This window comes from Orcinus orca, chromosome 6 (genome assembly GCF_937001465.1).
Source record: "Orcinus orca chromosome 6, mOrcOrc1.1, whole genome shotgun sequence".
In the NCBI taxonomy this organism is placed as follows: Eukaryota; Metazoa; Chordata; class Mammalia; order Artiodactyla; family Delphinidae; genus Orcinus; species Orcinus orca.
Window position 1 is genome coordinate 97428600 of NC_064564.1, and position 24477 is coordinate 97453076.

Genomic DNA, 24477 nt, shown 5'->3' on the forward strand with positions numbered 1-24477 from the left:
GTAATTTCTGACATTTGGGACTTCCTCAGAGCTCTCAACCATTCTCCTTGTACAGACAGTGCTCATTTTTTTCACCATAGTGAGCTTATCAGTATGGTACCAAGAAGCAGATCTTACTTTCTGATGAGAGCTGTATCAGACTACTTTCCTTCTTGATCTCCAGAGAAGACCGCTAAAGGGAAGCACTCCTAGCAAACAGTTTGATATTATGACCATTAAAGCAAAAATGTAGCTATATGTTTAAACAATTATTTAAAGAGCAACAGTGTGGGCAGACCATAAAAATAGCCTTAAGATATAATTCATATGGATTATAAAGTATCTACTAAAGACTTTAAGCTGAAACTCTCCTGTGTTATGCATTTGACTTGGCAGTAACAGACTAGCAACATTAACTGTTAGGTGTAATTAGTAACAGTTTTACATCCAAGCTCTATATGGTGTTTCTTAAGATTTTAGGTGTTATATTATCCTTTCAAAAACCAGTCATGAAGTTTGAACTAATCAGTGTCTTCTTTTCCTATTTAAAATTCTTTCTGTTGACTTTATAATTTCTGTTAAAAACAATACAAAGTCCTCACACGGGGCACCAAAAAACAAACAAACAAAAAAAAACAAACAAAAAAAAATACAAAGCAAGCACTTCCCTCCTTTACCAAAAGCTGGCAAGCTCAAGGCCAAGTAGTCAGGTGAATAAAAGAGAATTTACCTACGTGGAGATGCTGATCTAAACTAAGCAATGAGGAATGAATATAGCTGTAGAATTCTCTGCTCCACGTGGTGATGTTGAGAGTTGGGTGGGTGCGTGGCGAGGCAGAATAGCACAAACCCGCGTCCCCTGCATCGGCAGGCGGACTCTCAACCACTGCGCCACCAGGGAAGCCCTTGACCAAGCTTTTTAAACTGACTCTAGATTCTGTTACTTAGTTTTGTAAGATCAGAAAACTACATATGAACTTAAAACTTTTTAGTACACTCAACTACAAACCCAAGTGCCAGTTTATTTATAGTGGATGACATTGCAGGGAGCTTAACGAGTGTTATCTCTCCATTTAGGTAACTACTTTCAAAGCCTGAATATAATCAAAATCATAATGGGTGACGTTGAAGTCAGAGCCAGGAGAGAGGGTCTTAATATCTAATGGCATTGAGATCAGATAACTGATCTCTAATGGGGATGTGTCTTGCTGAGCAAATGCAGCATTCAAGTTAGCTGGACAGGCAGTTGGACTAAGCTGAGTGGGCACCTCTTTATTGTTTTATACCTGGTCACTCAAGTTCTCAGTTTTCAGACTGACCGTCTTCCTTTTGTTTCCTCATACACATAAATGGCATTGGTTCTACAGCAGCATTAAACTGGAGAGAAGAGGGAGTCTGCCTAAAGCTGCACCAGGGTGGACATGGGCTTCCTAACTACTTCTAATACCTGTCTTCCCATCATACTTATTAGCCGCCTTCGAACAGTGTCCTCCATTCTATATGGTGGCTCCTATCTACACTAAGAGTTTACAGTTTCATAATGTTGCAATACTTCCAGAAAATACTTGCCAGGATAATACGTAATTCGCAGAAAGATGATGAAAGTGGCTTGCTAGGCCTCCCAGATCGTGGAAGGATCTGGAAATCTTCCTAATGGATTGAGGTCACTTCATTCCAGATGTCTCTTGAGGCACATTCCCCCTGAATAGTTTGCTACTGTCAGCTCGTTATGTTTTCCCTGGAATTTCTATTTCCCCCAGCCTTTCTCCCCAGAGTGAGCTTTCCATGATTCTTTCCCAGAATGAGATTTCTCAACTCTTGTCTTCTGTGCAAAGCCATAAAGGTTTATTCCATATGGGCTGACATCTTTAACAGAAAGATACTTCTGGTTTTGTGGACTGACGGCTAATGTGTTTTCAGTGAGGTATTTTACTGCCATTGAAATCATGAGTGCAGATTCATGATGCATTTGAATGAGGGATCTGGACAGACAGGAACATGATGGGAGGAGAACAAGTATCTCATTCAAAGATTCTTACTGAGTGTCTGTTACGTGTCTCTACCATGCAACAGTCTAGACTTCGGAGATGCATGAGCCAATATCCTTGTCCTCAAGATGTCCATAGTTTGGTAGAGGGAGAAGATGTGTAAACAGTTAAGTGCATAAAGTCCTAAAGTGCTCAAGGTACTAATGTAGAAAGATCCACAGCCCATGAAGGGAAGAAAGAAGGAAGGGGTGATGAAATATCTTTGGAGGGAGCAGAGAAGTCCTCTGTACTTGTCAGAACTCTTTGAGCTGCAAGTGAGAGAAACACCACTCAAACTAGCTTAAGCAGAAGGGAGGTTATGAGTGTATATAATTTAGGAAGCCCACGGATGGTTCTGGCTTCATGCATAACTAGATCTGGGACTCAAACAATCTCACTTGGATCCTCCTTTCTCTGTCTTCCAGCTCTGCTTCTCTCTGTGGGTTAACCTTTCTCCAGCATGGATGTGTTTCTTCCATGTGGCTTGGGAAAATTGCCACTCAGATAGACATCATCCCAGCTTAACCTTAGTGAAAAGGGAGCTTTTCTCTCCCAGTATTCATGTGTCTATTCCTAGAAATGTCTCTTCTTGGTTCTGCTTTGGTCCTTTAGCTGCTCCTTGGACCAGTCCGTACTGCAATGAGATAAGGTAGTTTGATTGTCCTAACCTGTATCACACACAAGTCCTGGTGGCAGGAATGAGCTGGACTATATGTGACTAATCATAACTGGCATTTCCACCACCATTTATAGTGAGGGTATGTGGGTCCTCTGATGGAAGAAAGACTGGGCAGGTGGTTGCTCAAGCTTTATGGATATTTAAGCTGTGTTGTCAAAGAGAAAAAGGTTTTCATTAGATGAAGGAGTGAGGGAAATCCATTATTGTTAGAGGAAGCAGTAAGAGCAAAACCAGGACGGCATGAACCCACCTGAGATCAGGACACTTCAGATCATGTGTTGAGGTTGGAGCATATGATTAGGGGGGTCATGGCTTGAGATGAAACTGTGAGATACGGAGGGCCCTCTTGGCCATGGGAAGGAACTTAACTATTTGCACTGTAGGCGATGAGAGACATTTCTGGGATTTTAGGCCAGGGATGGAAGCAGTCAGATTTCCATTTTAGAATATCACTAAAGCAGAGGGTGACTTACTCAGAGCCAAGCCTCAGAGGCAGGAAGGATAGTGAGGAAACCACTGCAGTAATCCAGGTGGAAAGAGAGTATGAACAGTTCAGCGCTATAGCATGAGAAAGATACTCATGTAGAGTAGTCTACGTGGGGGGGTGGGAAGATAAAGGAGGGAATGTTAAGGTTGTAATAAAGGTTCTAGTGGGGACGTAGAAGGCGTGGAAAATGACGAGCAGTATCATCAGGACTTGGTCTTTTAAGACAGTGGAGTGTCTAGAATAAATCAGATTTCCAACTTAGGTCATGTCATTTTCTGAGATGAGGAATACAGAAGGAACAGGTGTGAGAGTAGGGGAGGAGGGATGGCCGAGAGGATGACTCAAGGGTTAGGTTTGAGGCACTGGACATGAACATTTGGCAGTTGGATAGGGGAACCTGGAGCTCAAAGGAGAGATCTAGGCTGAAAATATAGATCTGCTAGTTATCTATACTGATATTGTATAGGTTGTATAGTTGATGAGAGTAAAGAAAATCATGTGGGCTGAATGTCTACATTTAGACATTTGAGAAGGAGTGAGAAGAGAATCCAAGAGCTAGTGGTTTTGCCTTGATTAAGGGAAGGAGAAGTCTGGGAAGCAGCAAGCTCGCCAGGTGAGGCCTGGACCAAGCAAGCAAGCATCAGGAAGCCAATGGTGGCCCCCTCGAACTTGCTGTACTATGGCTCATATCTAACTCTGTACACAGGCTGATTGCACATCTTACCTCTTGTCCAGTCAGGAGTGATTTCAAGACCTAACTCCATCACTGTGGAAGGGGACATAAAGGATCCCACGATAGCCATAGCCTTAGCCTTGTGGCAGGGCTAAGCCCAGAGTCTTCATCAGATAGAACACAGATGAGAACATGCTGATACTGATGCCTGGTTGCATATGTTTTTGTTTTTGTTTTTGCGGTACGCGGGCCTCTCACCGCTGTGGCCTCTCCCGTTGCGGAGCACAGGCTCCGGACGCGCAGGCTCAGCGGCCACGGCCCACCGGCCCAGCCGCTCCGCGGCACGCGGGATCCTCCCAGACCGGGGCACGAACCCGCGTCCCCTGCATCGGCAGGCGGACTCTCAACCACTGCGCCACCAGGGAAGCCCCTGGTTGCATATGTTAACAACTCTTTGATTTCTACCTTCAACCCAATATGAAGTTTCCTCAGGGAAGATGTGAATACAGAATAAGTGGGAAAGCACCACTTTCCCCCTGTTGCCCGTTCCTGCACCAGAGCTCTCTGTGTGGCTCAGAGCCAAGATACCATATTGCCCCACCTTCTAGATCTTATTAGACCTGAGCCTCATCAACTCTATTTGTATTTGTCCTTTTCTTCCCAATCTGAGTGGAACAGCTCTGAGCTAGGATGGGCTTGTTAGTTCATCCATCCCCACCATACCCCAGGTGAATGTTGCATCCTCCTAAGACATTTTTAAAATGTATTTTTTACTGAGGTATAGTTGATTTACAATGTAATGTTAATTTCTGGTGTACAGCAAAGTGATTCAGATATATATATATATATATATATATATATATATATATATATTCTTTTTCATATTCTTTTCCATGATGGTTTATCACAGGATATTGAGTATATTTCCCTGTGCTATACAGTAGGACCTTGTTGTCTATCCATTCTATGTAGAATAGTTTGCATCTGCTAACCCCGAACTCCCCCACCCCCTCATCGTGGCAATGCATCCCTCCCCCATTACCCCTCCCCCCGGCAACCACAAGTCTTTGCTCTATGTCTGTGCATCTGTTTCTGCTTGGTAAATAAGTGCATTTGTGTTATATTTTAGATTCCACACATAAGTGATACCATGTCGTATTTGTCTTTCTCTTTCTGACCACTTAGTACGATAATCTCTAGATCCATCCATGTTTCTGCAAATGGCATTATTTTATTCTTTTTTATGGCTGAGTAGTATTCTATTGTGTATATGTATATATATATATATATTCCATTGTATATATACAGACACAGCACATCTTCTTTATCCATTCATCTGTCAGTAGACATTTAGATTGTTTCCATGTCTTGGCTATTGTAAGTAGTGGTGCTGTGAACACTGGGGTGCATGTATCTTTTCAAATTATAGTTTTGTCTGGATACATGCCCAGGAGTGGGATTGCTGGATCATATGGTGATTCTATTTTTAGTTTTTTGAGAAACCTCCAGACTGTTTTCCATAGTGGCTGTACCAATTTACATTCCCACGAACAGTGTAGGACTTCTTTCTAAGACATGTAATGATCTTTTCATCCAGAGGTCAGCAAACTATGAAGATGGGCTAAATCTGGCCCCCACCTGTGTTTGTCAATGAAGGCTCATTAGAACACAGACACGCTCATTTATTTATAGATTGTCTACAGCTGTTTTTGTACTGCAATGGCAGCATTGAGTAGTTGGAACAGAGACTGTATGTCCCACAAAACCTAGAATGTTTACTATCTGGCCATTTACAGGAAATGTATCCCAATTCCTATTAATCCATCCTATATACCAGTGCCAGATAATGTTCCTAAAATGCCATTTCACCGTATTACTCTCTTGCTTAGCACCCTACAATGAGGTTACATTGTCCGTGTAATAAAATCCAAGCTTCTTAGCCTGGCATCCAAGGCCCTCAGAGGTCTAGTCCTGGCCAGTCTTTTGAATCATCGATCTCTATTCCTAAAGGCAAGCCCTGCACCTGAGTTTTATTTCTCTCCTCGTTGTCCCTGGAATATGCAGTGTATTTCTGCCCTTACTCACACATTCCTTGGAATGTGCTGCCCATTAATCTGTATTGACCTAATTCCTACCTTAGTTAGTTCCTTAAAGAACTAACTTAAAACCTGCATCTTTCATGATCATATCTGTTCACAGTGACCACCAATGAGTCTACTCATATAAAGATTCCCTGCTTGTACCATCTGGTGATATTTCTTCTGTTCAAAGCATGGTTCACCAATATGATGGAGGGCAATGTGCAGAGTGAGAACTTTATATGAACAAAGGCTCAGAGGTGGGAAAGCCTAGGAAGGATTTGCAAATGACCAGATCTGTAATTAGAACATTGTCTTTGTACATTCAGTCTTCTCTAATGAAATACCATAGACTGGGTGGCTTATAAACAACCGAAATTTTTTTCTCACAGTTCTAAGAAGTCTTAGAAGTCTAAGGTCAAGGCACCCACCGATTTGGTGTCTAGTGGGGGCCTGCACCTGGTTCACAGGCAGCTGTCTTGCTGTTGTGTCCTCACACTGTGGAAGGGGTGAAAGAGCTCTCTGGGGTCTCTTTATGAGAGCACTGATTTCATCCATGAGCTCCACCCTCATGACCTAATCACCTCCCAAAAGTCCCACCTCCTAATACCATTATCACCTTGGGGATTAAGTTTCAAAATACGAATTTTGGGGAGAACACAACATTCAGTCTGTAGCACACACAGCACTCAATTAACATGGATGGAATTATTGAGTCATCAGCATCTTGTACCCGTGATATACTATGTTTTTCTTTGATTCTTTTTTAAAAAATTAATTAATTGCTGCGTTGGGTCTTCGTTGCTGCACGCGAGCTTTCTCTAGTTGCAGCGAGTGGGGGCTACTCTTCGTTGTGGTGTGTGGGCGTCTCATTGCAGTGGCTTCTCTTGTTGCAGAGCATGGGCTCTAGGCGTGCAGGCTTCAGTAGTTGTGGCACACAGGCCCAGTAATTGTGGCTCCTGGGCTCTAGGGCACAGGCTCAGTAGTTGTGGCACATGGGCTTAGTTGCTTCTCGGCATGTGGGATCTTCCTGGACCAGGGCTCAAACCCGTGTCCCCTGCATTGGCAGGCAGATTCTTAACCACTGTGCCACCAAGGAAGTCCCCGACATACTATGTCTTGATTCTGGATTTAAATATAGGACAACTCCGTACCTTGATAGACTGTGGGAATGAAAGATAAAGTCCAGTAAACCTACTGTTGAGAAATTCTAGAATAAAGAGATAGTGGCTGGTTCTGGAGGTCCTTGCTTTGTCCTTGGTACCTTTTAAAATTTTTATTTATTTTTTTATTGAAGTATAGTTGATTTACAATGTTGTTACAATCTCTGCTATACAGCAGAGTGATTCAATTATATGCATATAGACATTCATTTTTTTAATATTATTTTCCATCATGGTTTATCATGGGATATTGAATATAGTTCTCTGTGCCATACAGTAGGACCTTGTTGTTTATCCATTCTATATATAATAGTTTGCATCTGCTAATCCCAAACTCCCAATACTTCCCTCCCCCACCTCCCTCCCCCTTGGCAACCACAAGTCTGTTCTCTATGTCTGTGAGTCTGTTTCTGTCTTGCAGATAAGTTCACTTGTGCCATATTTTAGATTCTACATATATGTGATATCATATGGTGTTTGTCTTTCTCTTTCTGACTTACTTCACTTAGTATGATAATCTCTAGGGTCTACCCATGTTGCTGCAAATGGCATCATTTCATTCTTTTTTACGGCTGAGTAGTATTCCATCGTATATATGTACCATATCTTCTTTATCCATTCATCTGTTGATGGACATTTAGGTTGTTTCCACGTTTTGGCTATTGTGAATAGTGCGGCTATGAACTTAGGGGTGTGTATATCTTTTTGAATTATAGTTTTGTCTGGGTATGTGCCCAGGAGTAGGATTCATATGATAATTCTATTTTTAGTTTTCTGAGGAACCTCCAGACTGTTTTCCATAGTGGCTGCACTTACTTACATTCCTTTGAGTTGCTGGATAGGTGGGCTCTCCTCAGTGGTCCTCACTTTTCCCATCTGCTGCCATATATTGTGTGTTCTTGGACATCCTCTGGGATTAGCAGCATCAGTGATGCCCCGTGGATTGGAGTTCTTTGGTAAATAGTAAGTTCCTAAAATGTCCTCAGGCCTCACTTTGCCAGAGAGGTTATGTCCCTGACTTAGATATTATGTCCCAGTGGCTTGAGATTATAAGCTACTATTTCTTAAAAGTCTGTGCATTACACAGAAAAACTTGGTTATAACGTAAATTATTACTATGTTGATTTGTATAGCAGTGGTACAAGCACATCCCCAGAAACATAGCAACTACATAAAATAAAAGCTTCCCTTAACACAGAGCAGAACAACCAGGCTTTTACATTATTGTCTTCTCCAGGATTTGGCTGTTGTAGTGTAAAATGCCATTATGTCTTGTCCAACAAGTTTCCCTGCATATGTGAGTAAAGGGAAATAATCCATTGCAGTAAATGTCTCAAAAAACCACCCCCTTATGCACTTTGGAAACAAAACATTGAACAAGTAAGCTATCATAAGGGCAATCCTTTCTATTCTTCAATTAATCACTTTTATGTGATGTTTATTGTCTATATTGGAGATGTATAGAGAAGAAAAATAATAAGCATACACTCCAATGGAACAGTTATGCTCTGAATACAAGGGAAATACATCCCTTTAAAACCAGTTTCTAGGCATTGCCTAGAAGTAAACATGTGACAGTAAGTGTAATGGCAAATAATATTTATTGAGCATTTACTGTGTGCCAGGTCATTGTTCTAGGTCCTTTACATATATCATCTCATTTAATCCATGCCCCAGCCATATGGTTTAGGTACAATTCTTACCTCCTCTTTATGCGAGAGAAGACTTAGACCCAGGGAGGTAAAAGGATTCGTCAGAGGTCACACAAGTAGCAAATAGAAAAGCTGGGAGGTGGACCCAGGCAGACCAAGTGTAGACTTCACATTTACCATAACCTCAGCAAGCCCTCCCAACATGAAGCGCTCCCTCCAAGATGAACTTAAACAAAAATCACCCATCTAATTTGCATTGTTTGGTAGGTCCAACTGGATGATATGTCCTATAAAATTTGAAATTGCATTGCATTATTTATATGTAGTATTTTGATAACAGGAATCTAACCCCAGAATTTCCCACTGTTTATTCTATCATCTTTGCAGTTGGAAACAACCTCTGTCTTCACAATTGAGACATTTTTATTCTTTGTCTCTGAATTAACACTGCACAGAACATGACTCTGTGTGTGTGTGCGTGCGTGTGTGCGTGCGTGTATGTGTGTGTGTGTGTGTGTGTGTGTGTGTGTGTGTGTGTAGAAGCTGCCTTTTCTTCTGGATTAAATTGTTGCAGCTTGGCTGAGTGAAGAGAATTTCTCCCACTCACCGAGCCCACAGCAGACATGTTAAGAGAAGGCTGCTGCTTACAACACACCCAGACACGAAGGGGCAGGTGACAACAGTGTGTGTGCCCAGCATCTCTGGAAGGGTCTCTACAGATGTGTACAGCTGCTGCTGCTTCCTACCTTCAAATTCCTGGAGCCAACACCCACCCACTCTTACAGCCTCTCTCTCTCTCTTTTTATTTTCAAGGAAAAAAGAAAGAGGCAGACGGAAATAGAAGGCAAGCGCCAAGAGCTGGACGAGCAGATACTTCTGCTGCAGCATTCCAAGGTAAGCGGCTGATCCCACAAACCTGTTCCATTATTAGACATGCAGATCACACGCCAGAGAGCTGGGCAGAGCCTGCCCTGGTGTGAAGGTGCCGCCACGGGCTGCACCAGCCCTTTTTCATTGTCAGGAAACCATCTCTGGGCTTGTGAATTTCTCAAATTCAGGGCATTGTTACAGCATTACAATTTCTGCAAGCATGATGAGCTGATAGGTGCCTGTGGATGGGTTGGGGTGTGTGTGCCTGTGAACTGCGGTGGTTATATATAGAAATTGGAGAATTTCCACATGGTGGGTGAGGCAGTGTTCCAGGGCTGTGTCTCCAAAACATAGATGCTGTGTGTGTGTGTGTGTGTGTGTGTGTGTGTATACAGAGGTTCCCAAAGATACATTTAACATGCTCTTTACTAAATTAAAAATATTAATCTTTTCTTTCTTGATCTGGAGAAAAGGGAGATAAGAGCAGTATATGGTCTGATAAATGAGCAGTGCTGGGCACTTCAGGTTATTCACATGTTTTCTTTCTACTTTAACGATTTTGAAAGTATCCTGTTAGAAGACTGTCAAAGACAGTATTGAAATGATTTGACTTGATTGGTTTCCATTGCACCATGAGAGAGAGAGAGAGAGAGAGAGAGATGCTTATTTATTTATTTTTCTTTAAAACATAATACACTTAAGCATCATAATTGATGACAACCCAGGAGAAAGCTCTGTTACTGTCACAAGGACTCCACTGCTTGCAGAATGTTGCTTTCTGCAGGCTCAGAGAATAGTGTGACCAGTGGCCAGCTGGGAGTCGCTGCTTGCTTTCCACCGCTCCTGGGCTTTTTTAGAAAAACCCTCTCGTGCTCACACCAAGTTGCCGTGACATTACATGTACAGAAATTGCATCACTCAGAGGGCTAGTTGGGAAGGTGGGGCTGACTCTCCAGGTGATGCTAGGTGTGGATTATTTTTTAACAAGATGAACCTTCATGGTTGCGTTTCCCATTCTTTTCTAGAAGACGGGGTTGTGCTGAATGAATCCTCAGAATAAAATTATCAGCAGGCGAGTTCCTGATTTTAAATAGCAGCATGAGGGGATGTAGGGACATGTGTATGCATAGGGCTGATTCGCTTTGTTGTGCAACAGAAATTAACACAGTACTGTGAAGCAATTATACTCTAATAAAGATCTATTAAAATAAAAAAAATAAATAGCAGCATGACCTAAATCTGCTTCACATATTTATCAGTTCACCATTAGCTTGAACTAGAGAAGGGTGTTTTAAAGGAAGAATGGCAGCACGATACCGAGAATATTGCCTGTTTCTCTCTGCTCATCGTGTAAATCCATTTATGGACCTTTCTTTGTAGGAAGCTTGCATCTACCCTGTATGCCACTACTCTTTCCTTACCACATTCCTGAGGGAGGATTGAGGGCTAAAGTTAGCATCCTCTTCTTACAGAGAGGGGGGGCTTAAACACACTTAATAGAACCGAGTGAATTGTTCAAGGTCAATCTGGACAGAGCTGGATCTCTGGCTCAGAGTATAGTCAACTCACTCCTTATTAGAGACCAAAATGTATTAAACCTCATCATATTCTTGCTTAAAAGGTGAACTTTTGAACAAGAAGAGTGAAAGAATGAGAGGCTGTTTTTGACTAGACAGACTCTCTCCTCTTTCAGCTCAATGCGGTTCTTTGCTTCTGCATTCCTTGAATCAAAAGTCTGGCAATAAATGTATGTCAGAAGATCAAGTTTCTTTTGTCCTACCTTTTATCTTTCTGGGTGTCAGATAAGATACCGAGGATTCATTCATTGCTGATCCAGTCCAGTGTTACAATATTCTTTTCATATTCCATCTGTCCATTTTTCATCCATCCATCCATCCATCCATCCAATCAACAGAAACAACAGTACAGATGACTTAGTATTGCATGGGGAAGCAGTGAGATTCCTTCAAAGACTTAGAAACAAGGGAATAAGATAGTTCTCTTTGGTTATCCTGCTAAAATTCTCACACAGTTGATGAGATTGATTATTTAAGGGAACACCCAGGACTTTCACCAAGGTTACCTTGCTATACCTGGGGAGAAAGGATTGGAAATGATGGAAATTTAATAAGTGGAGACCAGTGCATTGTAATTTCTCTTGCTAGGGAAGACTTCTGTAGTAAGGGTGGACCACTAGCCTTGAACAACGAAAAAGGGAAGCTCAGAGGTTGCAAAGGCGGTTTATTGGGTGCTACCCTGGAGAGAGACCCCAGCTCTGGGAGGCCCCGAGTGTCTCTGCTCTGGTGAAGTGGCGTCTGCGGTAAGGTGAGGACAGTGACTGGCCTCACCATGATGCAGGTGACACTTCCCTCATGAGTCTGCCTCTCTTTGTTCTGAGTCCATCCTCCCCAAAATAGAGTTATTTCAATAATAAGGAGGGTGGTGCCTGATTGAGAGAGATGATCACTTCAGGCACGAGAAATGAATATGTTCTACCTTCAATCAGTTAACTGTTGACTGACCTTAAATAATGTGAGTCATCTTCCCTGTGATCACTGTTTGGAGCTTAGCAGCCTCACCCCCGGATGGTAGTAAATTCATTGAGGTTATAGTTCCCCCGTGAGCTCTTGGTAGAGACTCAGCCAGCTTCCTGATGGCAGCATAGCAGCCATGTCATCCCCGTGTCCATTCTCAATAGTAGTCATCATTTTCTTTCAGTGCCCAATATGTGCCTTTAGATACATCCCCTCAATACTGACCACATAGTAGATACTACTCTCCCCATCCTACAGGTGAGGAAACAAACTGGTGAGAACAAGTAATCTGCCCAAGAACAGGGAGACTCTGAGTGGGGGAGCCCGATTGAACCCCAGCACTGTCACCATAGCCATGCTTTCTCCAGGACACTGTTTCCTCCAAATGACATAATTAGTCTAGAAAGATGTCAATTACTATCATCACTGCCTCTTTTACTCTAAGTATATTCTTGTGGGCTCTGGAAAGTTTGGACCATGTGGAGATGTGCCACAGTGATGATTCGTAGTTCCTTGAAGTAGAAAATATTAAGAAATATGTCAGGAATTGCTATTTATTTTAACATTTTTCAAAATTCCAGATGTGCTCTAAGAAAAATTATTCTCAGTGCAAAGTTAAATGGAAAAGCATTAGAATTTGATTTCATGTTTATTAAGATATAATTCTCATTATCAAATAGTCTTTGAATGCGTATTCTCATGCATTGAGATATGAATTATTTAGACAGATTGACTGGTCTCTTGTCAAAACAAATAAATTTTGCAATGCAATCATCTTGATACTTGTATATTTGACTAATATATTTCATAATTGCAATAGTTAGGGCTATATAGTGACTCCACAAAATGGAATATCATTACTTTTTATATGAATGATAAGCAAATTCTATAAGGCGTTGAAGAAAATGTTGAAATATTAGCTGCTACACCCCAGTGATTAGGAAACCTCCAGGTACTTTGACGTCCTAGCCAAATTAAACTCAGATTTCTTTTTATAAGATCCTTAGCTGTGTTGAGTATCTGACATTTGTGATGCGAGAATTTCCAAGAAATGCTCACATATGGGACCAGTAGGCAATTTTAATAGCTGTATTACTTTTGCTGATAATAAAAGGAAGGAATGTATGATCATTGCAAGAGTGAAATTCAAAGGTACAGCAAAATATAAAGAAAAACATATCAGTTGTCTGCTCAGCACCCAGATAGAACCCAATATATTTTTATGGAATAAGATACGGAACCCTTACCACAGGCCTCATCAGCCTGTGAGTAAAATGAAATCATATTAACATTAGTCTCCAAAATGCATTAGCCTTTATCTCTTTTTTGATTTTTGTATATGGGTTCTTTTAAATTCTCATACAAAATTTTATAAATTTTATGAAATCACATCTAACATTCATTTACTTTATAATTTCTGACCTTGATGTCGTCCTTGGAAAGAACACCTTCATCTCAAACACTTATCTATGATGTTTCTTATACTTCAGTAGTTTTAGGATTAAAATCTAGAATTTATTTTCCTGTAAGGAATAAGATAGGAATAACTTTACTTTTTACTGATGGTGAGACAGTTGCTTCAACATGATTTGTTGATTAATTCATCCTTTTCCCCACTGATTTAAATGTCTTCTTTATTATATACATATTTCTCACTTATATTCGAGTCTGCTGTTTGTGGGTTCTTGTTATTCCATTAATCTGCCATTCCTGGGCCAACTCCATTCTCTTTAATTCCTCTAGCCTTTTAATATATTATAATATTTCATAAAGGAAGAGCCATCATTATTATTCTTCTGAAAAATTGTCTTGGCTTTTAATTCCATGGAAACAATTACCTATTTTTATTGTTTTTATTATGTGACTTGTGATCATGTGAGTTTAAAACAATAAATCAACTATTGGATTATACCAGACAGACTGAATTTAATATTCCCTTTTGCCCCTTGGTTGAATTGCCAGAGATCTGTCTCTTTCATTGGTCATTTCAAGGTCCCAGCAAGAAAAGGCACTCAGTACATATTGCCACATGCATCCCTTTGGGACTGTCACATTTATAAAGGTTTGTATAACATAGTCAGCATGGTCAGAATCCAATTGCTAATAACCACATCTTCAATACATAAGCTGTCTTTGAATTATTTATTCATGAGCAGGAACCCTGACTAGAGTTTTTTTCTAATCCAAGCCATGAAAATTGTCATTATATTTTAAAAACCACAGCCCTTCCTCTCCAGAAGACTGAATGGAAAAAAAAAAATCAAAGAATGAATTGTGACCCTGCGAGATATTTATTGTCAACCCACCAAGGTCATTTGCTGAATAGCCCGAAGGTATCAGGAGCCTTGCTTGCAAAGACATTACAGTGTTTCTCACTATTGTGAACCGTTCAAACTAATTTTAGACTTTCCTTGGTTGTTAGTCTGTGCAAAAGGCCAAGTTCAAATTTGAAAATACTGACCAGGCAGGCAGGGTACACATCTCATCCTTCTCCCCATCACATCTCCCCCAGACCCCGTAAACAGAGCTTGAGTGGAAGTTAAAACTTGGTTTCTTCTATCGGAAGTCTTGGATCGGCTTTTGTGTGGCCTGAATCATGTAACAGAACCAAAGATCTTATTGGGAGTCAATGCGGGGGAAGGGATGTGATCGGGGGAGGGGAAGGAGAATAGAGAAGGAGACACAAGTGCATGAGAACACATCACAACCATTGTGCCACCCTATGTTTAAGCCATTTTTTATTAGGAGATGGAATTTAGCCAGATTCCCAACATCACCCACTAACGCAGCCAACGTCAGCTTTAGCCCGATTACAGGTGGATGAATGATTTGGAGTAAAAAGTAAAATCACAACAATATAAGAAGAAATCACAGATAAAAGTCTTAGAATGAGAAAGTCTTGGCTAATTTTTATACCAAAGCCAGATCTATAAGGTAAAAAGGATTGCTAGAGGGCTTCCCTGGTGGCGCAGTGGCTGAGAGTCCGCCTGCCGATGCAGGGGACACGGGTTCGTGCCCCGGTCCAGGAAGATCCCACATGCCGCGGAGCGGCTGGGCCCGTGAGCCATGGCCGCTGAGCCTGCGCGTCCGGAGCCTGTGCTCCTCAACGGGAGAGGCCACAATAGTGAGAGGCCCGGGTACCGCAAAAAAAAAAAAAAAAAAGATTGCTAGATAATGACTTTATAAAAATGACAAATGAACAGAAAATGGTTTCGAAACTTACTGATTCATCTCCCACTTTCCACTGTCCCCCACTCACACCGGACACTCCTCACTGCTTAGGTGGATCACCTTGAAAAGTTGCTTTAGCTTAGTTACCTTATCTGTAGATTAAAAAGGTTTGATTAGACAATCTTGAAGGTCACCAAACTCTGTCCCACTTCCCAGCTATGACATTTGTCATCCCTCCACCTTGAATGCCCTTCCTGGCATCTCAGATCTCAGCTCAAACGTTTAAGTACTCAGAGAGATCTTTCCCACCTAAAGTGTCCTCCCTCGGTCCCTGTTTGTCACATCATCCTGCCTGCCTCCTGCCATGCGTGTATCATAGTCTGAAATGATCTTGCATCCATGTTTATTGGAATGAAGACTTGGTGAGAGTGGGGACTTGCCTGTCTTCCTGAGAGGTGTCTTCAGACCTGGCAGAGTGCCTGGCATGTAGGGATGGATGGGGACCCTGCTGTTACTGAGATGGGGAATGCAGGAGGAGAGACAGGTTTGCAAGAGGATGAGTAGTTCCTTTTGGCTAGCCAGCAGGAAAGCTTATTGCATTCCTCAGCCATTTGGGTAGTCCTTATGCAGTGCTACTCAGACTGTGGTCCTCGGTCTGGCGACATCAGTGACAGCATCACCTGGGAGCTTGTTAAAATTCAGACTCCCAGGCCCTATCCCCAATTCACAGAGTCAACATCTCTGGGGACAGGGCCCTGGAATCTGTGTTATAGCAGGCCCTCCTGGGAATCCTCATACAGACCGTAAGTTTGCGAGGCTCTGTTCTAATTTTGTTTTCCGAGGCTGGACCGGCCCACAGAGCAAGAACCAGATTTACTTCAGGAGGTCTCTCCATCAGCCTTCCAGGAGCCCTGTCAGGACTCCGTGTGTCAACTGGCAGCTCCCCATCTGCTGCTTCTTTGTCTTGACTCTTCACAGTTGCCTCCGCTTGACAAATGCGAAGTTTTGACAGTTCTTAGTACCTGCACGCTTTGATAGACTTTTTTTTTTTTTGATGTTTGTTACTTGGACAATGAGGGCATAAGAAAAGAAAACTTTTTGGTTTTAGTTTTCACTTCTGCTGAGCTCGTCACTAAATTCTGAAACACTCAGGCGGCCAATGAGAGCCAGAGCGATACAGGAAAGGTGGTGCTTTTGGCGGACGTGCGTGATCAGTACGCACAGGTGCCTTACATCCGAGGCCCTAACACAGTCAGCTCTAGGGTACAAGACGAGGGGATCTGGAGTAGGTTAAGGAAGTCTCTGGAGGCAAATGGATTTGAATTGGTGGTTTTCCCTGACAGCAATTACTTTGGGGCCAAGTGAAAACTCAACTAAGCTTTTTTGTTTTTGTAATGTCAAAACACCTTTGTGAAACACCTTCCCTGAGACCAGGCCCACTGTCTTGTTCTGTTAGATCCTCTCTTCTAGCTCCAGCTGTTGCGGATGTTTTGGTGATGTCACTGCTGTAGCCAGCGAAGAGACAGATCTGGGGGCACATATGCTTTTGGTGTTCATGGTCACCAGGCTGCTTTTGTCAGAGGTGCTGACCAATGGCTGGGGCTAAATCAGCGAGAAGATGGGGTGGGGTGGGGTAATTCAACCCTTCCCTTGGTGGCAGGAGGCACTGGTTGAAGAAGAGCAGACAGAACATTCCCAAAATCAGCCACTTCCTCGCATTTCAAGAAGCCCTGGCTTGTAGAGCATCTCCTGCTGGGGCACAGAAAACTGGGACTCTCCACGGCTGCCTTTCCAGAAGGGTCCACACACCAAGTCTGAGGTTGCCAGCATGTCAGTCTCCCAAAATCCTGAGGTTTTTACCTTCCACGGGTGGAACTAGGTTAATGTCAAACGTTTTAGCACAGGAAGCTCTCTGAAAGGGTGACCCCTTCATCCCAAGTAATCAGAGTGAAAGACAATCGAGAATTTTCCAATTCACCCATTCACTCATTCATTGGCTGGAACTGAGCCGGGTGAGACAATGAGATGCAAAACTGAATAAGGAATGGCCTTAGCCATTGAGGAGCTGGGAGTCTACAGGGGGGGCAGATATACAAAGAAGTAATTTGAGGGTAATCTAAAGAATGCTCTAGGAGTTTCCTGGTGGTCCAGTGGTTGGGACTTGGCGTTTTCACTGCTGTGGGCCGGGTTCAATCCCTGGTCGTGAAACTAAGATCCCACAAGCTGTGTGGTGCAGCCAAATAAATAAATAAATAAAATTTAAAGAATAAAGAATGCTCTAGAATATGTTCTCCACTATAGGAGACACTAATCCTGCCAGCAAAAGTGGAGGAAGGCTTCTCAGGTGGCATTTTACCTGGTCTTTCTCAGGTGAAAAGAGGAGAGACCAAGGGAGCAGGACGAACGACAAGAATAAACATTCCTATAGTACTAAGTATAGACCCAGCACTTTTAATGTATGAACTCACTTAAATCCTCATAACACACCTCTGAGATGAGCACAGTTGTTGTGTCCATTTTACAGATGAGGAGACTGCGGCTCAGTGAGGCTAAGGGCCTGTCCTAGGTCACACAGCTAGTAAAGGGCAGACTGGCTTCAGAATCCAGACTGTTAACCGTTGTTCAACCTGGTCTCTTGGCATATGCGAGTGTGAGCTCCCTGGAGAATTTTGAGTGGCTTGAGTGGAGAATGGTGGTTCTGAGGGTTTTGTTTGTTTGTTTGTTTCTTCCTTCTGTAGCCCACTTAGGAAGAGAAACCAATTTACCCCACCCATTCCCACTTTCCAGTGAGGGGTGGGGGGAATCTCTGTAATAAAGCTTTGGAGAACGTAGTAGTTTGCTAGGGCTGCCATAACAAATTCCACAGACGGGGTGTCCTAAACAACAGAAATGTATTTTGCCACAATTCTAGAGGCTAGAAGTACAAGATGAAGGTATCAGCAGGGTTAGTTTCTTCTAATGCCCTCTCCTTGGCTTGTTAATGGCTGTCTTCCTCAGGTGTCTTTACACGATCTTTCTGTGCTTGACTGTGTCCTAATCTCTTTTTATAAGCACACCAGTCATATTGGATTAGAGCCCATCCCAATGACCTCATTTAACGTTAATTTCCTCTTTAAAAGCCCTATTTCCAAAATAGTCACATTCTGCAGTAGTGGGGCTTAAGACTTCAACGTATGAATTTGGGGACGGGGACACAATTCAGCCCACAGGGGAGCCACCAACATACGCAGATTGCACCGTGAGCTTTCACACATGATTTTATATTATTAAACAATGCCCTATAAATTTTTAAGTATTTTTTTACACTTTCCTGAGTAGTCCTTGAAAACTTTTTTTAAAATTTATTTATTTATTTATTTTTATGTCTTTACTGGAGTATAATTGCTTTACAATGGTGTGTTAGTTTCTGCTGCTTGCAAACTATTTATAACACGTTTACTGGCAACATGTTAGCAATGCTGTGCAACTGTTGAAGCACATTGGGGTGAGAGGGCGGCTCCTGTCTGCAGTCACTTTAGCAGTACAGTTAAGAATCATATATGAACAACCTGGTGTCTTTAATGAACGGAAAGCTGCAGGTCAAGAGCTATAATTATGCCTCTCTGTGCACTCTAAGAGTGACCAAACAAATCTCCACCAACGACTTGTAATTCAAAAGGAAGAATAACACCAGTGAAAACTGTGGCCACCTGGACACCACCCTGACGATGCGTTGCTAACAAAAGGTCCAACCGGAAATGCAGGAATTCCAGCCACCAGAACTTGCTCCTGTGCATCCAGCTCCTGTACATCTTGCTTCATGCTGCTGAATGGTTGCCTGACTTCTCAGTAGAATGGCAGATCAGAACCATTGATGAATTCTAATTTACTATTACTAAACGTTTGTAATTTTTAGTGACTCATTTTATAGGTTCATAATAAATAGCCCTTAATCCCATGTAAAATGCGAGTCTATGGACTTGTGTATCTTTTGCTTGTAAGAGCTATCGAAAGGAAACCAGTAGTCTGAATTGTGTGTCCACAATGTTAGAGACATGGTCCACTTTCTCTTATTTCCGTAAATCATATTTAATTGGTTCCAAGCCATGCATGACCTGGCTCTTAGTCATCATGAGAGCTCCCTTTCTTTCACTTCCTCACCCTAACTAACGAGATCAAATGAGATTCAGATAGAGGGGATGCCAGGGAGCCAGAGAACCTAGCCCTTACTCTATGTTGACTGGCTTCAAGGCCATTACTCCAGTCCTTGCTGGGAAGAACTTGTCACCTGCCCTTCTTCTGGCAGAACTGGTGATGCATCCTCACAGTGGTCCATTCCCATGACCACCGACCTGCCCACAGGGATGCTCAGCCATGATGTCCAGCCTCTGGCAAACATCCAGTAACCACCAAATGCCAACTAGGTAACCCAAATCAAAAATCCTCTCCTATGCCTTACATGCTTTGCTCTTCATTTTAGGGAGTTTCAACATGCCTTTCTCTTGAGCTGTTTTCGTTTCCCTTCTCAAAGCACTAATCAGTCACTCCCTCCTAACCACTGACCCAAAACACGAAAGCTTCATTTTACTCATGATTATATTGGGACACCGACACAGGTGGGGTGCGTAATTTTAGTACCTAAGAGACACCTGCTGAGGATGGTTGGGAGTCATTAAAAATGAGTTTTTAAGAAGAGGCGTGACATGGATTAATCTTTTAAAAAGAGCACGTTAAGATGGACTGGATATTACAGTGATCTTAGGAAATGTTATAATGGAACTGTAGTTGCATAGAAAAATGTCCTTACTTTTTAGAGACTCGTACTAAAATATTTATGGGTGCCATGTCATGATGTTTGTTATTTACTTTAAAATGCTTTGGTGGAAAGAATATGTGGGAAAATATGGCAAAATGTTTATAGTTGTGAAATCCAGATGAGATTACACAGGCATGCATCATATAGTTTCCTCTGTTTTTCTGTATGTTTTCAAATTTTTTAATAATAGAAAAGTGGAAATCAATCCTTTTGGCGGCTCTCTGGGCCTTAGGCGAGAGAGGCAAGTAGGGGGCCAAGTAGTGAGAAGCGATTCAGGTGGACGCTGATGAGGGGCGGAGCTAAGATGGAGACACCGCGGAGGGAGAGGAGGGTGTGGACCTAAAGGTATCATCTAGTCTGTTCTCTTCGCTCATTCCCACAGTCCAAAGTGCTTCGGGAAAAATGGCTGCTGCAGGGTGTACCTGCTGGAACTGCGGAAGAGGAGGAAGCCAGGCGGCGGCAGTCTGAGGAGGATGAGTTAAGAGTCAAACAACTTGAAGGTAACATTCAGAGGTAGGTGGTTTCCAGCCCAGGCCCCCAAACTGTGACTTTACAGTGCAGTAACCACATCTCTCCTCTAGGGAGCGTTTCTCAGTGCCGTCACCTTTTCCCAGGGCTTTAGAATTATCTTCCTAAACAGAGTAGGTACGTTGCTGCCACTGAAACTTCCATATAACCCAGAATTTTGACTCTGAGTACTAAGTATTGTATTGGGATTCACACAGTACAGTGATGTCTTCATGGACCAACTAGGTGTGGTAAGCAGCTTGCCCCTTCACTAAATGTCCCCTTTTTGAGTTCTTCTGTCAGCTTTTGTCTTTTTCCTTCTTGAGCTCAGGCTGTTAGCTGTTAGTGGGTCTGTTGTCAAATTTGCTACATTTGATCAATTTGAAATGGGAAAACTGTAGCCAAGGGTCTTGGAATTGAAACTGAGGGCACCCCTGTGAGCTGTGTGCCTGAGCTCTAAAAAGTAACTTTGTATTGTCTAGTTTCAATGCTCAGAGGGTGAGTTGCTTCCTTTATGGTCCTCAACCAGGTTCTGAACATTTCAGTCTGGGAGATAAGTGACCTCTCTATGGTCAGTGGCTGGCCAGGCTCAGACAGAAGCAAAATAAATGTAGGTTTCCACCTGGGAACTGTAGCCACGCCAGGTCCCAAGGCACCCAGCCAGAGATGTGAGATGGTGGGGGAAGATGGTGTGTGGAGATGCCTTAGAACGAAATCTCCCCCGCCACCTTATCCCACCAAATTCTGCTGGAAATATCACCTTGGAGAGGGTCATCTCTTTCTCCTGAGGTTTTGAGCTCTTTTAAAATACAAAGAGTAATAGCTAACTTGCTACCAGTCATTTGTACCCAAGAGTGAATGAAGCTGGTGAGGGTACCTAGGGGACCCCAACAGCATCACCAAAGGGAAAAGCAGACCGACTGTAAGCCCCAAAGGCCTGTGTCCCTACTTTGCTTGAGCCCTTATGCCCCTTAAAGTGTTCTCAGAGCAGCTTGCCCAAGCTTTGCTTATGGGGGAAACTGGCTAAGAAAAAGTTTATATGGGGTGTGTGTGTGCGTGTGCGTGTGTGTGTGTGTGTGTGTGTGTACGTGTACATATACATACACACACATATACGTACACACACACTTTTTCTTAAAATACAAAGGATAAAGGCTAAATAATATGTATATGCATATATATATAACATTGGAAAGGCTAAATTATATATTAGTGTGTGTGTGTATGTGTATATATATACCATTAGAAGAAGAAATTTTAATCCTGTAAATACTGACATCAAGCTTGTGAGGACAAGTACCTCCAGAACCCCAGGAAAAGAAAGGACTTCATGTTAGAAGCCCAGAAGATAGAAAGGGGAGGGGGTGGGATGAAGTAGCCCAGAGCCCTGAGCCTCGGGGATGCCCTCTCCTCAGGAGTGGCTCGGCTTGCTGCATCTTAGGCAAGATGAGGGAGCCAAGGATAATGGGAAATATTGACAGTAAACTGGAGAGGAAAAGGTAGCTCTGAGACATGGTTTTATAGGTTTGTTTTTAAGTCTCAAAGCGGCAAGTCCATGGTGCTTTCAGCTGCAGTGGCAGTTGATACCGTATAGCATCTCTTTATCTTTACTCTTGTTAAAAGTTCCAGTCCATTTCCTCTCTCCTTCTTACTACACTACACTCCAGATGGGTCTGGCACCACGCAGGTGCTCCATAGCTCTTTGTTGAATGAAAGGATTGGGGCTGGGACCCCTGCCTGGCAGAGGGAGGCTGGGGAATTACTCTCCAGTCCAAGTTGGCAAAATTCTAGGAACCAAGTGGCCTGGGCACTGTCTATTCACAGCAGGAACCGTGATCCAGGTTCACATGGGGCAGCATTATACTGCCGAGGAGTTCTAGGCAGGAGGAGAAAACAGGGATGAGAATTGCAGGCCCCCTCTGCAATTGCAGGCCCCCTATGCACATGGATGGGCAGAAAATTTGATTTAAAATTGTTTTTTTAAAACCTGGATATCTTTTCTCACTGAGCCTGATATGTGCATTCATTTCATGTAGTAGGTATTATTACAGATGGAAGGCAGAGAGGATTTGGAAAGTAGGATAAAACCAGTTCTGTGACCTTTTCTGGTTTTCTTAAATGGCATCAGAAAACGTGGTCTTCAGCCACATTGGCAGTTTCACTTTGGCTTGAATACAAATATATTGTTGTTCTAGCCCCATAGGTGGTAACTCTCACCTGTGATGAGCCATTACACGTGGGAGAGGAGTCTTAAATCAAGACTCAGTTTTGGCTAAATTAATCATTGGAGCGAGATATAAGAGTTAGGAGCTGGTTTGTGGTTCAGGTGGGCATGACCATACTCCTAAAAATAAAGAGAATCTCTTTTTATCCTTTGAGTCAACAGAAGAAAGAGCTCATTCAATGCATGCAGGCAATCTCTTGGAGGCCATTTAAGAGAGAGATTCCCAAGCCAGAAGGAAAGAAATCATAACAGCCTAAAGGGGTGGGGGTGGGATGCTTAGGCCTGGATTCAGGGGGCATTTCCTTCTGCCATAACCACGGCTTTGCTGGACATCGGCCAAATGGGCATTGGCCATTTGTTGGAGAAGGAGCTGTGTTCCCTGGAGCTGATTTTCTGTAGGAGCAGGGCTGCCAATGGGCATCATTTCCTCCTTAGGGCCTCTTGAGGGAGGAGTTTCTTCCTACCTTAGATGTCAGTTTCTGCTTCCCTTCATCTTACTCACAACTTCTCTTCTACAGTATTCAGCATCTTTAAGCTTCAGTCCCAAGGGAAGAAAGGAGCTCTCCCCGCTCCTTCCTTAAAGGATCCTCAGTCACCTAAGACACTTTTCTGAAGTCAAGCATTGGTTCTGTCTCATACCCTTAGTCACTTGAACTGCTTTAAAGGTTCATTGTAAACATAAGCATCCTCCAGTCTTACAAGGTCTTTGTGGATGGGCTGGCCAGGGTCTGCTAATTTTGGCCTTTTGGCCGAGCTCGGCTAAGAGACTCTAAGCTGTAGGTTGGATGAGGCTGCTCTCATTTTCCCTGCACTAATGAACTAATCATGACCATTTCCTTTTACGGCAATGGCCGAGGTGCAAGGGGGCTGAACAGGCACAAGGCGTAGGCTCAGAACTGCCCGTGAGCCATTAGCCAAAGCAAGTCAATGGCTAATCCCAAAACCCAGGGGAGGAGGTAGACAGTCAGCCTGTTAGAGACAGGGACTCAGAGTTATGGGGCAAAGGGTACAGATACAGGAAAGGGTGAAAATGGGTACTAATCCTTCAATCTTCCAGAAGCATGATTGTTCAATTAAAAACTGCAAGCATTAGGGAAGACTGACCAGCAGGAGGGAAAGTACAGAATAGCCCAATGAATGAGAAAGAGGATGAACTAAAACAACTCAAGAATTCAGAGGAAAAGGAAGAAAAGAATAAAGGAAAATATGAGTGGCTTTGGAATAAGATCTGATCTTTATGTAATAGGGATCCTGGAAACTGCCTGCAAGTCAAATGCAGCAGAACCACTAAATTAAGGAATTCTAAAGGAGTTTGAATTGGAACATTAATTTGTAGGTCTTAAGATTTGGGTCCACCTGTCTAAGTCCTCCCCCAGCAACAAATTAGATTTTCCTGAAGAGATATATGAACTCTTTTCAAACTATATTAGTATATAATATAAATGTACTAAACTATATTAGTACATTTAGGCCCTGAAGGTATATTAGTCCCTTTTGGTGAATCAGGAGTAGCTTGAAGAACCTGATGGAGCAGTACAGAATAGCAATCCAAGAGCAGGGAGAATGCCTGCAAGGAAAGATTAAGGGAAATCAGGGTCAGTTAGTTTAGAACAAGAGAAGATAATGATGGCAGCTTAA

General features: G+C 42.7%; 2 protein-coding genes across 5 annotated transcripts in view; one reads left to right on the forward strand and one right to left on the reverse strand.

The window, feature by feature from the left end:
- PALM2AKAP2 (PALM2 and AKAP2 fusion) overlaps positions 1–24477 on the forward strand; it is a 611547-nt gene that overhangs the window by 329258 nt on the left and 257812 nt on the right. For all 4 annotated transcript variants that reach the window (XM_049710940.1, XM_049710941.1, XM_049710942.1 and 1 more), the window contains 2 exons: positions 9552–9632; positions 20491–20621. In XM_049710940.1, the coding sequence (XP_049566897.1) occupies positions 9552–9632; positions 20491–20621 (212 nt within the window). The remainder of the gene's footprint in view (positions 1–9551; positions 9633–20490; positions 20622–24477) is intronic.
- The window catches only part of LOC101275752 (thioredoxin domain-containing protein 8), a 709525-nt gene that overhangs the window by 266413 nt on the left and 418635 nt on the right, over positions 1–24477 (reverse strand). The gene's annotated exons all lie outside the window — the stretch shown is intronic.